The sequence below is a fragment of the Enhydra lutris genome, unplaced genomic scaffold, assembly GCF_002288905.1.
Source record: "Enhydra lutris kenyoni isolate GAN:26980312 unplaced genomic scaffold, ASM228890v2 scaffoldscaffold86, whole genome shotgun sequence".
Taxonomy (NCBI): Eukaryota; Metazoa; Chordata; class Mammalia; order Carnivora; family Mustelidae; genus Enhydra; species Enhydra lutris.
In genome coordinates, this window is record NW_019154170.1 from 2,347,603 (window position 1) to 2,360,098 (window position 12,496).

Sequence of the window (12,496 nt, forward strand, 5' to 3'; positions counted from 1 at the left end):
TCTGTGCCCCGGCGCCTGCCCCTCCCCAGTGCGCCGCGCGAGGACTCCCCCGCCTTCCTCACACCAGCACGACACCCCGAGTTCCAAAAACGCTTTATTACACACACGGGCGGGGGGCTCAGTCCTTCTTGGCCGCCGCTTTCCTCATGGCGGCGAGGACGTTGCTCAGCTCCTCTCGCTTCCTCTTGGCGCGGATGTGCGTCCCCACCTGCCGGGCAGGGAGCGCGCTCAGTCGGGGAGTCGGGGACCCGGGACCCCGAGCCCCGCGACCCCGCACCTACCCTTTTCTTGATGAACTTGAGGGCGCGCTTGTCCTTGGACACCTTGAGCAGCTCCATGGCCCGCCGCTCGTAGGGGGCGAAGCCGCACACCTCCCGGATCATGTCCCGCACGAACTTGGTGTGCTTGGTGAGGCGCTGCGGGGCGGGGGGCGCTCAGAGCCGGGGCCGCCCGCGGTCCTCGGTCCCGTGCCCCCTCCCTCCCGCGCCCGGCCTCGCCCCTGCGTCCGGGCGCGCCCCGCTGGCCGTTCCCCGCGTAGGCTATTCCCAGGGGTGTCCGCCCTCGGCCGGGGCCGAGCCCTGCGCCCCCCGCCGCTCTCCCCGTCGCCGGGGCCGTGCCTTCCTCCCGCCAACGCGGCCCCCGACGGCGCGCGCCCGCACTCACCCCGCGGCGGCGGCTGTGCCTTGGCTTGCTCACGTTCTTGGTCACTTTGTGGCCCTTGTTGAGGCCCACGGCCATAGGGTAGCGCAGAGCCATGGCTGTGGACGGAAGCGGAGAGGGACGTGGGGCTGAGTCCGGGCTCGGCCTCCGCCGCCCGGAACCCCGCGTCCCGACTCCCCGGGGCTCGCTCGCGGCGCCCAGCCGTAGCCCGGAGCCGCGCCGGGACCCCGGAGCCCGGATGGCAGCAGATCCCAGTCGCCCGGCGCCCCACTAACCTGCAGCTCTTCAATGGCTCCCGCGGCGGAAGGGCTGTCGCCTCGCGGAACTCTGGGATTTCTTGCTTCCGCGGGTCGAGCGGGCCAGAACGGCAGAAACCCCCGCGGGCTCCCCCTGGCGGCTGGAGGTCCTGCGGGGTTTTCCCCCCCCCCATGCGCATGCGCAAACCGTCTCCCTGTGCACGCGCGCTCAGTACCAAAATTAGCCTTAGCCGAGTTGCCGTGGCTTCGTTTGCGGATGGCTTGAGTGTTCGAGTCCTACTTCTGCCGCTTGCTGGCTGAAATCCCACCTACGCTGGGGGCTTGCGGACTCGGCGCCAGGGACTTCAGCTCCTGTACTTGGATTTCCTCATGTATAGAATGAAAATAATAAGGGCCGCCTGGGTGGCTCAGTCGGTTAAGCATCTGCCTTCGGCTCAGGTCTTGCTCCCAGAGTCCTGGGATGGAGGCCCGCATGGGGCTCCCTGCTCATGGGAGCCTGCTTCTCCCTCTCCCTGTTCGTGCTCTCTCTTAAATAAACATCTTTTTTTAAAAAGTCTTTATTAAAAAAAAAAAAAAAAAGTCTTTATTAGAATGAGGACAATAATAGCACTTATACCGAACTGTTTAAGATATAATGATACTTGACACAAAATAAAACTTCCATAAATAGGTATTGGCTTCATTCTATATGACACCAAAGCCTGTGTTAGAACTGAAGAGGGCGATTTGGTAAAGTATCCCCTGATGGCGTTTGATATAAGTTTAGGTCGTGCAGGGACAGGAGGTGTGGTAGAAAAGAAACAAACAGAAACCACTTTTTTTTTTTTTAATGATTTTGTTTATTTATTTGACAGAGACCACAAGTAGGCAGAGAGGCAGGCGGGAAGGGGAGTGGAGGCAGGAGGGAAGGGGAGTGGAGGCAGGCTCCCCTCTGAGCAGAGAGCCTGATGCGGGCTGATCCCAGGACCCCAAGATCATGACTGGAGCCTAAGGCAGAGGCTCAACCCACTGAACCACCCAGGCACCCATGTCTTTTATTTCTACTCATCCCCCAAATAATGGTCCCCATTTGGGGCTAGTCTGGGGTTAACCCTTCTAACACTTGCTAATTCTAGAGCCTTCCACAGCCAACAATAGCTAGCATTTTATAATGTTGTATTCATCCTACAGTTGTCGTCTGTAGAGTTGTTTTTTCTTTATGCAAACCACACTAACTTATCATCTTAGAAGAACTGTTCATTTTTCACTAATTGACGTAAATATCTGTGATGTGCAGATAGAAGTAGCCCACACTTTGTTTAAAGTCCCTTGTCAGAATCCTACCTCCTGCGACCGACTTCCTCCCTCTCTCTTTTTTAAAGATATTATTTATTTATTAATTTGAGACAGAGAGAGAGCACAAGTAGAGAGGAGGATCAGAGGGAGAGGGAGAAGCAGACTTCCCAGTGAGCAGAAGCCCAATGTGGGGCTCCATCCCAGGACCCTGGGATCAAAACTTGAGCTGAAGGCAGACACTTACCAGCTGAGCCCCAAGACGCCCCTTCCTACCTCTCTCTCAGCACATTTCTTTATCTATAAAATGGAAACAATGGTAGCACCAACTTCCGGTTGTGAAGATGCCTCGAGACCACTCATGTCAAGGGCTCAGTGCCTGATATACGTTTTCATCATTGGCACAAAAACCACGTACTTTACACTGCAAATAAGGCCTTTGGCCCACTGACTCTGTACCTTTTCTTTGACCCCTGACCTCCTGGGGTAGATCTACCCCTCTCAGCTTCCACTTCTCCACTGGCAAATAGGGTGGAGAAGTCCCTCTTTACCCACCGCCCACCAGCAAACCGGAGAAACAAAGCACCGTGAATAACCTACGAGCAAGGGAAGAAGGGTATTATTATGAAACAGAAGGCTGGGTCCAGCCCAGAACACATTCTCTCCCGCCTACCCTGCCTTAGACCCCGTGGGCAGGTGGTCAGTTTGAAGGCTGTCCCCTGCTTGGGGCAAGGGTAGGGGGACGCTCCAAGGCTGAGTGAGTGCAAAGAGGAGATCAGAGATGCCCTGGTTCCAAGTGGGAGATGGACAGGGTTCCCAGGTCTCAGGGGTCTAGGCAAGTCACGCCACCTCTCTGAGCCTTATTTTTCTCATCTGCAAAATGGAAGTAGCAACTGTGTCACCGAGGGTGGCCCAGAAGACAGAGGTAACGCTTTCCAAGTTGCTGACCGGCTGCCTGGCCCACCATTAGCACTTGCACACCCGCAGCTGGGGCTGTTTCCAGGGGCTGGTAGTTTTTCTTGATTGTCCTTTTCTGTCTTGATGACTCTGTCTTGAGCCACGGCCACCAGCTCAGAGGTGTCTCGGTTTGTGTCACCGCTCCGGGGCGGCTGGATGGAGGGTTCCCCTCTGGAAGGATGAGGGCCACCCCCGGGAGTTCAGGCAGCAGCGGCAGCCGAGACATTGAGCTCCTGGCGGATGAACCAGGCCCTCGGGTGCGGCAGCCATCCCCGCAGCAGACAGAGCAGGTGGAAGCGCCACGGGTAGAAGACGCCCGGGGCGCGGGTGGCGCCGCCACGGATCACCGCCAGGGCTGCCTTGGGCCCTGGGGCCGCCTTGGCCCTCGAGACGCCCCTGCGGACGGGAGGATGCGGCGGAGACTGCAGGCGGGCGGCCCCCCACGGCTCCCCTCCCGCCCCTGCTGGCCCTGGGGCCTCACCTGAATCCCTCCGCGGTCGAGGCGCGATCCCGGAGGCCCAGGACGCACATGGTGATGGCCACGTTCACGTCCTGCACGTCCAGCTCCCGCCGGAGAGAGCCAAAGAAGCCGTCCAGCGCGAACTTGGCCGCCGAGTACGGGCTGGAGAAGGATGTGGGCACAGGGCCTAGCAGCGCGGGAGAGCACCCCTGAGCTCCCCCTCCTCCAGGCAGCCTTCCTGCCCTCTCCAGGCTCGCCCGCCTCGAGACCTGTGGCCTCCCGACTCCCCGCACCACGGGCCCGCACCGAGCAGCGAGGACACGACCACCAGAGAGCCTTTGCTGTCCGTCAGGCTGGGCAGCGCCAACGAAGTCAGCTGCACGTAACTCAGGAAGTTCACCTGGAGGCGGTGGCGACTCCGAGTCACCGCATCGCGGACAAACTCCTGCCCGGGAGGGGCGGGGCCTGGCGGCGGTGGGCGAGGCCTGGGAGGGGCCGGACCTGGGGTGGGAATTGGGAGGGGCGGAGGGTGCAGCCTGGGGATAGCAGGGGTGAGGCGCTGGGCGGGGCGGGGCACCTGCAGGAGCCAGCGGGTCGCCTGGACGCTCCGGGGCCGCGTGCCTGCCGGGGTGGCGCCGAGGTGATTCAGCACGAGGTAGTCCAGCCCTCCTGGCCCGGAGACGCCCATCAGCAAGGAGCTAGTCCTTGAGGCCCCGCCCCGGCCCCGAAGAGACCCCGCCCCTGGCCCCGTTACCTTGAACTAGACAAGCTGGGGCCAGAGCACTGAGCCAGTGAGTTCCGCCCCGGGTAGCTCCCCACCTAATATCAAAGAGACCAGGCCCTACTCCCCGGATCTTGCCAGGTTTCGTCCCTGATCCAATAAGGCCCAGTCCAGAGCAATAAGGCCCAGTCCAGAGTTCCGCTCCCTGGAGGCAATGAGGTCCCACCCCTAGCCACGCCCCAGACAGCATAGTCCTCCCCCGACCGACTACCCCGGCCCCACCGCTTTCGGATCCTGCCCTTAAGGCCTAGGCCGGGGGGACCAGAGTCCAGGCCCGCCCCTCACCCAGCTTGTCCAGCGCAAACTGCACCACGCGCTCGGGCACCTCGGGGGAGGCCATGTCCGCAGCGATGAAGAAGACCTTGGGAGCGCCCAGCTTCCGGCAGTTCCCCACCACCTGAGGGGGTATGGGGCAGAGCTACCCAAGGGCCGTCCACGGGGGGCTGGGCCCCTCCACCTGCTAGACCACTGGGGCCCTACCTTCAAGCCCCCTCCCCGACCTTGAGCTCCAAGTAACATTCAACATTGTTCCCAAGCGCTGCCACTGGGGTCACAATCTGGCAGCCTGGGGACCCAAATCGGGCACATTTTATTTGCTCAATATCAACATTTAAAACTCAGGAAATTTCATATAAATCTCGACAGTTCTGGCCTTTCTAGAAATTTTGCAAGGTTTGTCCCCAAGGACTGTACATCTCTGTGGAGCCACAATGGGCTGCTGCTAAGGAGTGTCCACCCACCCCTCTTTTGAGAACCCTGGCTGTTGGCACAGGCTTTGGACACCACCAATAATCCCATTTTTAAGGAACACTCCCTGTTTTTACACTCACTGTCTTAATGGATCAACCCAACACTGTAACCGGTGAGAAGGTACTTTTGTGGTCTCTGGCTTGCAAAGTGGAAACTAAGGCTCAGGGGCTAAGCTACGCCCTTAAGGCCACCCAGCGGGCCTGGATCTTGGCAAGGAAGGGCCCTGTTTTCCAGCCACTCCCCACCACCACTCAGCTGGAAATGGGCTGTCTCACCTTCTGCAGGAGGGCCTCGGTGTGGGCCGTGAGCACCAGGTGGGAGCCCAGGCGGGCATAGTGATAAGCCAGCTCCTCCCCAACGCCGGCACTGGCCCCGGTCAGCAGCACTCGGGCTCCCTGGAGGCTAGCTAGCAGGGCGCAGGGGTGGTCAACCCGAAGGGGGGCGGGTGGCACCGGACGGCTGGCCCGATTCCTCCCTCCCCCACCTCCAGGCACTCACCAGGGTCAAAGTTGTCATCCCAGTAGTAGGAGAAGAACAGGGCCCCCAGCCCGGTGAGAAGCAGAACCTTCATGGCCCACCCTGGGTCTGTAGGTTCTGCAGCGGGAGAGAGGACGGCGGGCAGGGACATGGCCCACAGCTATCCCCATTCCCCCAACGAGGCCCTTGTTTGATGAAGATGCTCCGGGCCCTGCCCTCTCTCCTCCATCTCGCAGCCACCACCTGGTCCAGGGCACCACACAGCTTTCCCTGGGTCTCTTCAGGGTTTTCTCCCTCCGCCAGGCAGCCAAATTACATCTTGCCTCCCCGTTTCATTGAGGACAAAAGCCAGGCTCCTTGATGGTCAAAAGGGCCTTGCAGGGGGGACCAGCCCTTCCGGCCACTCCACTCCGCTGTTTGCTACACCCAGCCTCTTAACGGTTTCTCAGAACCAGCCAGTCTCCAGCCAGCCTCAGGGCCTTTGCATTGTCTGTTGCCTCTGTCGGGAATGCTCTTCCCAAATAGAACCTAATGAGTTGCTCTCTCACTTCTTGAAGTCAGCACCAAACGGACCTTCTCCAAGGGAAATTCCCTGGTCTCCTTCTCTAAAGCGACTCCTGGTCCCTGTCCCTCCCTGGCCTCGGTCTACAACTTCTTGACATGACCTGAAATTATCCTGATGAGTTGTTACATGTTCACTATCCCTCTCTCCTCCCAGACTGTCAGCTCCAGGAGGCGAGAAGGAAATGGAAACCTGGAGCTGCTTGGTTCACTGTCAGGTCCTCGGGGCCCCAAATGGTGCCAGCCATGCTGTAGGTGCTCAGCAGATACCAGACTGACCCTGAGACCCGGAGTGATACGAGGAACATTGGAGGGAAGAGTTAGGGGCAGGGGGCAGGAGGTACAGAAAGACGGCTCTGTCCGGAGACACCCAGAAGGAATCTTGGGACTCGGTAGGAGACACAGGAGCAGCGTAATCCCGTAACCAGCGGGATTACGATGTGACTTGAGCTGTGGGAGTGGATTTACTTGTTCCAGGGAGAAGGTGTAAGAGAGAAACGGGCCAAATGCTTAACATTGGCGGGGGGGTGGGGGCATTCATGACTCTTCCCTGAGAAAGGCACAGGCCCATCACATCTTGGGGTTTCTGTTCTCTGAACTCAGTAGGACAAAGAGGAGAGGGAGACTTCCAGAACTGAGAGATGGTGGGGTTGGGTTGTCTTGAGGTCTCTAGATTAGGTCTCAGTCCTTTGCCCCCTATTGCAAAGTTCCAGCTGCCTCCCCCCCTGCCTCCCCTACCCTCCTACTCCCTTCCTTCCACCCTATGCTTTTCGGGCAGCCAAAGGGATCTTCCAAAGAAATCTGATGTTCCCCTTCCTGCTCCAAACCGTGTTAGGGTTCGCCACTGCCCACCCCCCCATGGAGACCAAGGTCCTCACCTCAGTGCCTCGCGGGTCTGGCCCAGGCTCACCGGTCCAATCTCATCTTCCACCATTACCGTCTATGAATCTTTCTCAGCTCTCAGAAAGGTGAGCTCCTCGCTCTTCCCCAGTCATGGCAGCCATCCCACCTCTCCCCACTTTGCAGGGGAAGCCCGTGGAGCCCCACAACTTGACCCTCTTCCCACCTTGACCACAGCAGCCACGCAGGGCAAGGTGGGGTCGGGCGGATGAATGGCTGGCTGGCCGTCTGGGTGGATAGATGGAGGGATGGAGGGATGGAGGAAGGGATGAAGCGGCCGCCGGCGACCGGGGAGGACGTGGGAGAACCAGACCCTTGGAGAACGTACTGGTCCCCTGACCTCGCCAGGCCTTAGTTTCCCCTCTGGACAAAAAGGGTGTACGACGTGCTGCGCGCTCCCAATCTCGCACTCACCCGCTCGGGCCTCAGGTTCTCTCGCAGTGCAGCGGGGCTGGATCCGGACCTGGGAACCCGGCGCGCACCCCTCGGAGCTCCCTAACCCGCCGGCCGGGCCCCCGACCGCGCCCCCTCCCGTAGGGCCCAGGTCACGTGACACCGAGCCCACCTCCTCAGGGGGCGGGCCAAGCTACGAGAACTCCGTGCCCGGGCGTTGCCCGGCAACTGCCTTGCACCGGGCTAGCCCCCTCCCAGCACGGGTCCTGATCCCGGTCCCGCCCCCTCGACGAAAGCCCCACCCCGGATCAGATCACGTGATTCAGGCTCCGCCTCCTCGCACAATTCCGACCTCGCGTTGCCAGGACAACAATGTTATCGGTACCCTCTTCCCGGGCCTGGGCCCTCAGTCCCCCGCGCGGGCGCGGGTGGATCTCCCGGGCTCTGAAATCTTCTTGGGTCACTTTCAGGTCTCTGAACGCCTGACTCCTCTTTCTCCCCCACGCCCCCCGGGCGGTGCCAGGCCGGACTGCATTTCCCAGGAGCCTCGGCGGCGAGGCGAGGCGTCCGGCGCCTCGCCGGGCGGTGCTGACTCCATTTCCCAGGAAGCTTTGCGGCAGACGGGCTCTGAAGATCACTCCCCTCAGAATCTTTTCGATCCTTTCGCGGTGGGACTGCGGTCCCTCTTCTGGCGTCTCTGAGCAGTTGCGCGACTTCGACTCCCGCAGGCCTTTGCGACTCACCGGGGCGACTACACTTCCCACAGGCGGCTGCGGCGCTGTCACCGGAAGCGGCGGGCGAGTCGTGTGTCCTTGCGCGCGGAGCCGAGCGACCATGGTTCCCCGAGTGTGGTCGCTGATGAGGTTCGTTGGGCTGCAGGGCGGGCCCCGAGCTCCCGAGCTCCCGAGCTCCCGAGCAAGTCCCCTCCCGTGGGCACCCTCTCTGGTTTGCTCCCAACTGGATCTCCGAATTCCGTGGTGTCAGGTCCCGCGTCGCGCAGATGGGGAAACTGAGGTTCAGGCGGGGACGGCCTTCCCGAAATCGCTCGTCGCGCGTCCTTCCCGTCTCCCAACGAGCCCTTGCCCCCTGATCGTGTACGAGCGCCCTCGGAGCCCCAGTTGCCTCCTCTGTAAGGTGGGCATGTCACAGGCGCCGTATCAGGAAGCGACGTATGACACACAGGAAGCGACCAGAGCCACTCGGAAACCCCTCGAAGGTGGCGCGCAAGTCGGGCCTGCTGGGGCTGGCGGGCAGAAAGCCAGGGCTCTCCGGTCTTCACGGTTCTCTGCTCTGTGCGGGATCACGAGTGACCCCTTTTCCTCTCGGGGCCTCAGTTTACCAGTTAAATGGGGCCGAGTAGCCCTGCTTTCTTTGTGCAGTGTGGATTGAGAGCTGTGCAGAGTAGGTGCCAGGCACGCCTCTGGGCTGGGGGTGGGGGGTGGCTCGTTCTGTCGTATGAGCTGCCTGGCCTCAGGTGTGTCATTGCTAGGGCTGCGGCGCCTGCGAGGCCGACTCCTCCCCGAGACTGGACAGCTGTGCCCGAGGAGCTGCTGAGCGGCTGTCCTTCCCGACCACAGGTTCCTCATCAAGGGCAGTGTGGCCGGGGGTGCCGTCTACCTGGTGTATGACCAGGAGTTGCTGGGGCCGAGCGACAAGAGCCAGGCTGTCCTTCAGAAGGCTGAGGAGGTAGTGCCCCCAGCCATGTACCAGTTCAGCCAGTACGTGTGTGAGCAGACCGGTCTGAAGATGCCCCAGGTACCCTGAGGCTGGGAGTGAGGCTGAGGCTTGGTGGGAGGAGGGTGTCATTTCCTGCGTGGCTTTTGGTCCCTGGTCCTGGTCCCTGGTCCCTCCAGCCCTGCTTGGTGTCCTCCGCCTTGGGCTTTGTGCTGCCCTTCCCTGCCTGGGGAGGCGACTGGGGCTGCTGGCTGGACCCTCCCCTTTTCACTTGCCCCTTCTCGCCTCTCTTCCCAGCTCCCAGCCCCTCCAAAGTTTAACTTTCACATCCGCGACACCTGGAATTCAGGTAGGCCCTGGTCCCAGTGCTTGGGGGGTGGCCCCTGATACCCCCCAGTCTAGGACCCTCTACCACCCCTTCCTGGTCATTCCTTCCTGTCGCTCCCCTTGCTGCTCCGCGCAGCTCCTGTGGATCTAAAGAGGAAAAGAGGCAGAGATTTCAGGGATCCTCCTTTCAGGATGGGTCATCATGTGACCTCAGACAAGAGGAGGCCCTGCCTCACCTCTGCCTCAGTTTCCCTGTGTGGAACCGATGGAGCTGGAACGGGTGCCTCTAAAGGCCTTGCAGAGCTAGGGTTTCCGGGGGCCCGGTGTCGGTGGACTAAAGCCGGGGGCTGAAGGCGCTGGGCCCTCTCTCTCCACAGGCATCATTACGGTGATGTCAGCTCTGTCCGTGGCCCCCTCCAAGGCCTGCGAGTACTCCAAGGAGGGCTGGGAATATCTGAAGGAGCGAACCAAGTAGCCTGTCAGAAGAGGCCACCCGCCCCGGTCAGGAACAGGGGCCGGTACGCCACAGACCCAGAGACTCCAGACTGGGACTGGGACCCCACTCCAAGGGCAGCTCCCGGCCTTGCCGGCCCAATAAAGGACTTTGGAAGTGCTCCCCGACCCGTGTGCTGGCCCCGGGGACTTGGGTGGCCTGGCTGGTGCTCGGAGCACAGGGTTCCCGGGCTTCTGGTGCCCAGCAGCTCCTCAGGCCATGGGTTCACCCTTCGCTGTCCAGGACCCTGCCTGCTGAGTCCCCAACCTGGTATGGGAATGGAGAGCAGACACTTGGCCCTGGTGCCCCATAGACTATGCTCAGGGCCCAGGAATGGGTTGGGGAAGTACTGATGGTCAGGCCAGGTTGTGGGGGGGGGTCTCAGCTCATGGAGGGCTGAGCCCAGAGTGGGGTTATTCTGGAGGTGGGGACTCGGGGTGGGCACAATTCATCTCTTCACCGTCTACATGGCCAGGAGTTCCTGTGGCCGCTGAGTCTCCATCTGGCTCAGCTCAGTGATGCCCGTGTGTCATCTCGTCTTGACCCTCTCTTGCCTGCTCTACCCGCAGTCCACCTCCCCACCATCTAGGGATTCCTGGGACCACAGGCTTTGTGGTCATTACAGTGGGTGGGGGGCTCCCCTACGCTCAAATGTCCTGCCCTCCCAGCTTCCCTTGCTCCCCTGGGAAGGCTTTCCCACCCCACACTGGGTCAGCTGCCTGGTAACCTAATGTTCCTCCCCACCGGGCTGAAGTGCCAGGTGGGCGGGCCCTGGGCATACTCCCAGCCGGGAGGGCATCCCACCATGATGGCAGTGGGAGGAAACCTGTGTCCCAGACAGACAGACTGTAAAAAGTGGGCTTGGCTGGGACCTGGAGACTCACCCAAGACGCCTCTCTAGGAGCTCGGAGCAGGCCTGGGCGACAGGGCCCTGAGCTGGCATGGGATCCTCTGTTCCTAAGAGTTCTGGGGGTTATGTTTCTTGGTTTGGGGGACAGAGCTCACTGAAGCCCACGAACTACGATGGTAGCTTCCAGTGAGGAAAGCAGAGATTAGAAGCCAAGACATTGTCCAAGGTGCTCCCTGGGAGGAGTCCCTGGCGTGTATCCAAGGGGTGTGTGGGTTGGAGTGTGGGGGAGGACAGGTGGCCTGGCTGGCAGTGTTTGTGGGGGCAGAGCCCAGAGTGACCTGTGTCACTGTGCTCTCCAGGAACAGTCTCTGGGTGGATCTCCCATGTCCGCTGTGGCACCTGGAGGCCACCTGGCTCCCTGTGCCACCCCTGCCTGCTCATGGCCCCAGGGCAGCACTCACTGTCCCCAAGCGCTGTTTGATTGTACAGTTGGTGCCCACCAGCTCGCACTGCTTTCTGGATGGCTCTCAGCCTCCCAGGTGTTTTGGGGCTTGGTTGATGGAGGGTAGCCTCTGCCCACATGGACCCAGCCACTAGCCCAGACTATGGTGCCATTCTTGACCCCTCCATTCCCTTGTGCAGTCAGACCCAAATTCCTCTGTCCATTTGAATCCGTCACCAGTGCCAAGGCCACCTCCCTGGTCTTCTGCCTGCCCCTTCCATCTGCTTCCCCAGGTCCAAGTCTGATCATGTCACTGCCCTAGTCAGAAACCTTCTATGGCTCCCTGCTGCCCTCTGCTTGAGCCCAGACTCCTCCGAGCGCTCTCTGTTCCCAGACCAGAGCCGGCTTTCACCACTGGCCTTGGCACAGCACTCCCGTACCCTCTCACTTGGCCGTCCTGACTCCTGCTCGTTTTGCCCACGGCTCAGCCGCGGCCCCCGGAAAGCCTCCCTTTGGGCCTCCCGACCGACCCACGGGTGGTCCCTTCAAGGCAGGAGCCCCCCACCTCAGCAACACACAGGCTGAGGACCAACCCCAGAACACCAACAGTACCCTGTCCCCCTACTCGGGACAGTTCCAGATGTCTCCAGGGGTTGGCAGGTGTCTGTCCTCTGGGGACAGTCATTCCAGCTGACCACCACCACCCTGGGAGGCTATAGTAGTCCTGTGACAAAGGTCCACAGGTTCAGGGGCTTGAAACTGCACACACGGATTATGTCACAGATCTAGAAGCCATTAGTCCAACATGGGTCCCCCTGGGCTAAGTGCGGGTATAGACAGGGCTGGCTCTCTGGAGGCTCGGGGAGTTACCATTCCAGCCTCGTCCTGCTGTGAGAGGCCACTACGGTCCTTGGCAAGAGAGCTTGTTCACTTTCAAAGCCAGCCAGTCTGCCTGTCCGTCCCTCCTCCGGCTCCCCCGCCTCACTGCTCCCCATAGAAGGACCCTAACGAGGGCCCTGGGCCCACCTGGGCAACCTGGTTAACCCTCCATCTCCAGGTCCTTAACTGAATCCTGGCAGCAAAGCCCCTTCTGCCACGGTAGGTGCTGTGCGTACAGATTCTAGGGTTTAGCGCGGGGACCCCTCCGGCCCCGCCAGGAGGGGTTTATGTGGCCCACCACACGGTCTGAAGCCTGGGTCATGTGTCTGTCTGTCCCCAGACAGGACTGGACTCCGTTCTGAT

The 12,496-nt window shown here is 60.9% G+C and overlaps 3 protein-coding genes across 13 annotated transcripts; 1 reads left to right on the forward strand and 2 right to left on the reverse strand.

Moving 5' to 3' along the window:
* Window positions 1-76: 76 nt before the first annotated feature.
* Window positions 77-998, reverse strand: LOC111161697 (ribosomal protein L36). Its single transcript, XM_022525526.1, has 4 exons — window positions 936-998; window positions 664-758; window positions 282-416; window positions 77-208 (listed from the first exon to the last, which is right to left on the reverse strand). The coding sequence occupies exons 2-4, from the start codon at window positions 754-756 to the stop codon at window positions 119-121; spliced, it is 318 nt and encodes a 105-aa protein (XP_022381234.1). The 5' UTR covers window positions 757-758; window positions 936-998; the 3' UTR covers window positions 77-118.
* Window positions 999-3,125: 2,127 nt separating this feature from the next.
* On the reverse strand, window positions 3,126-7,355 carry LOC111161733 (hydroxysteroid 11-beta dehydrogenase 1 like). Of its 11 annotated transcripts, none has more exons than XM_022525620.1 (7): window positions 5,636-7,355; window positions 5,413-5,543; window positions 4,673-4,784; window positions 4,184-4,275; window positions 3,913-4,091; window positions 3,628-3,793; window positions 3,126-3,542 (listed from the first exon to the last, which is right to left on the reverse strand). In XM_022525620.1, the coding sequence occupies exons 1-7, from the start codon at window positions 5,763-5,765 to the stop codon at window positions 3,282-3,284; spliced, it is 1,071 nt and encodes a 356-aa protein (XP_022381328.1). In that variant the 5' UTR covers window positions 5,766-7,355; the 3' UTR covers window positions 3,126-3,281. The 11 variants fall into 11 exon arrangements, with proteins under 11 accessions (XP_022381328.1, XP_022381329.1, XP_022381330.1 ...); XM_022525621.1 differs by having other exon boundaries at window positions 3,275-3,542; window positions 3,628-4,091; window positions 5,636-5,731; window positions 7,054-7,355; XM_022525622.1 differs by adding an exon at window positions 4,361-4,425 and having other exon boundaries at window positions 3,275-3,542; window positions 3,628-4,006; window positions 4,713-4,784.
* A 456-nt stretch (window positions 7,356-7,811) lies between these two features.
* LOC111161735 (chromosome unknown C19orf70 homolog) lies at window positions 7,812-10,083 on the forward strand. Its single transcript, XM_022525630.1, has 4 exons — window positions 7,812-8,331; window positions 9,046-9,223; window positions 9,440-9,491; window positions 9,847-10,083. Exons 1-4 carry the CDS (start codon window positions 8,303-8,305, stop codon window positions 9,942-9,944), a joined length of 357 nt encoding a protein of 118 aa, XP_022381338.1. The 5' UTR covers window positions 7,812-8,302; the 3' UTR covers window positions 9,945-10,083.
* Window positions 10,084-12,496: the final 2,413 nt, after the last annotated feature.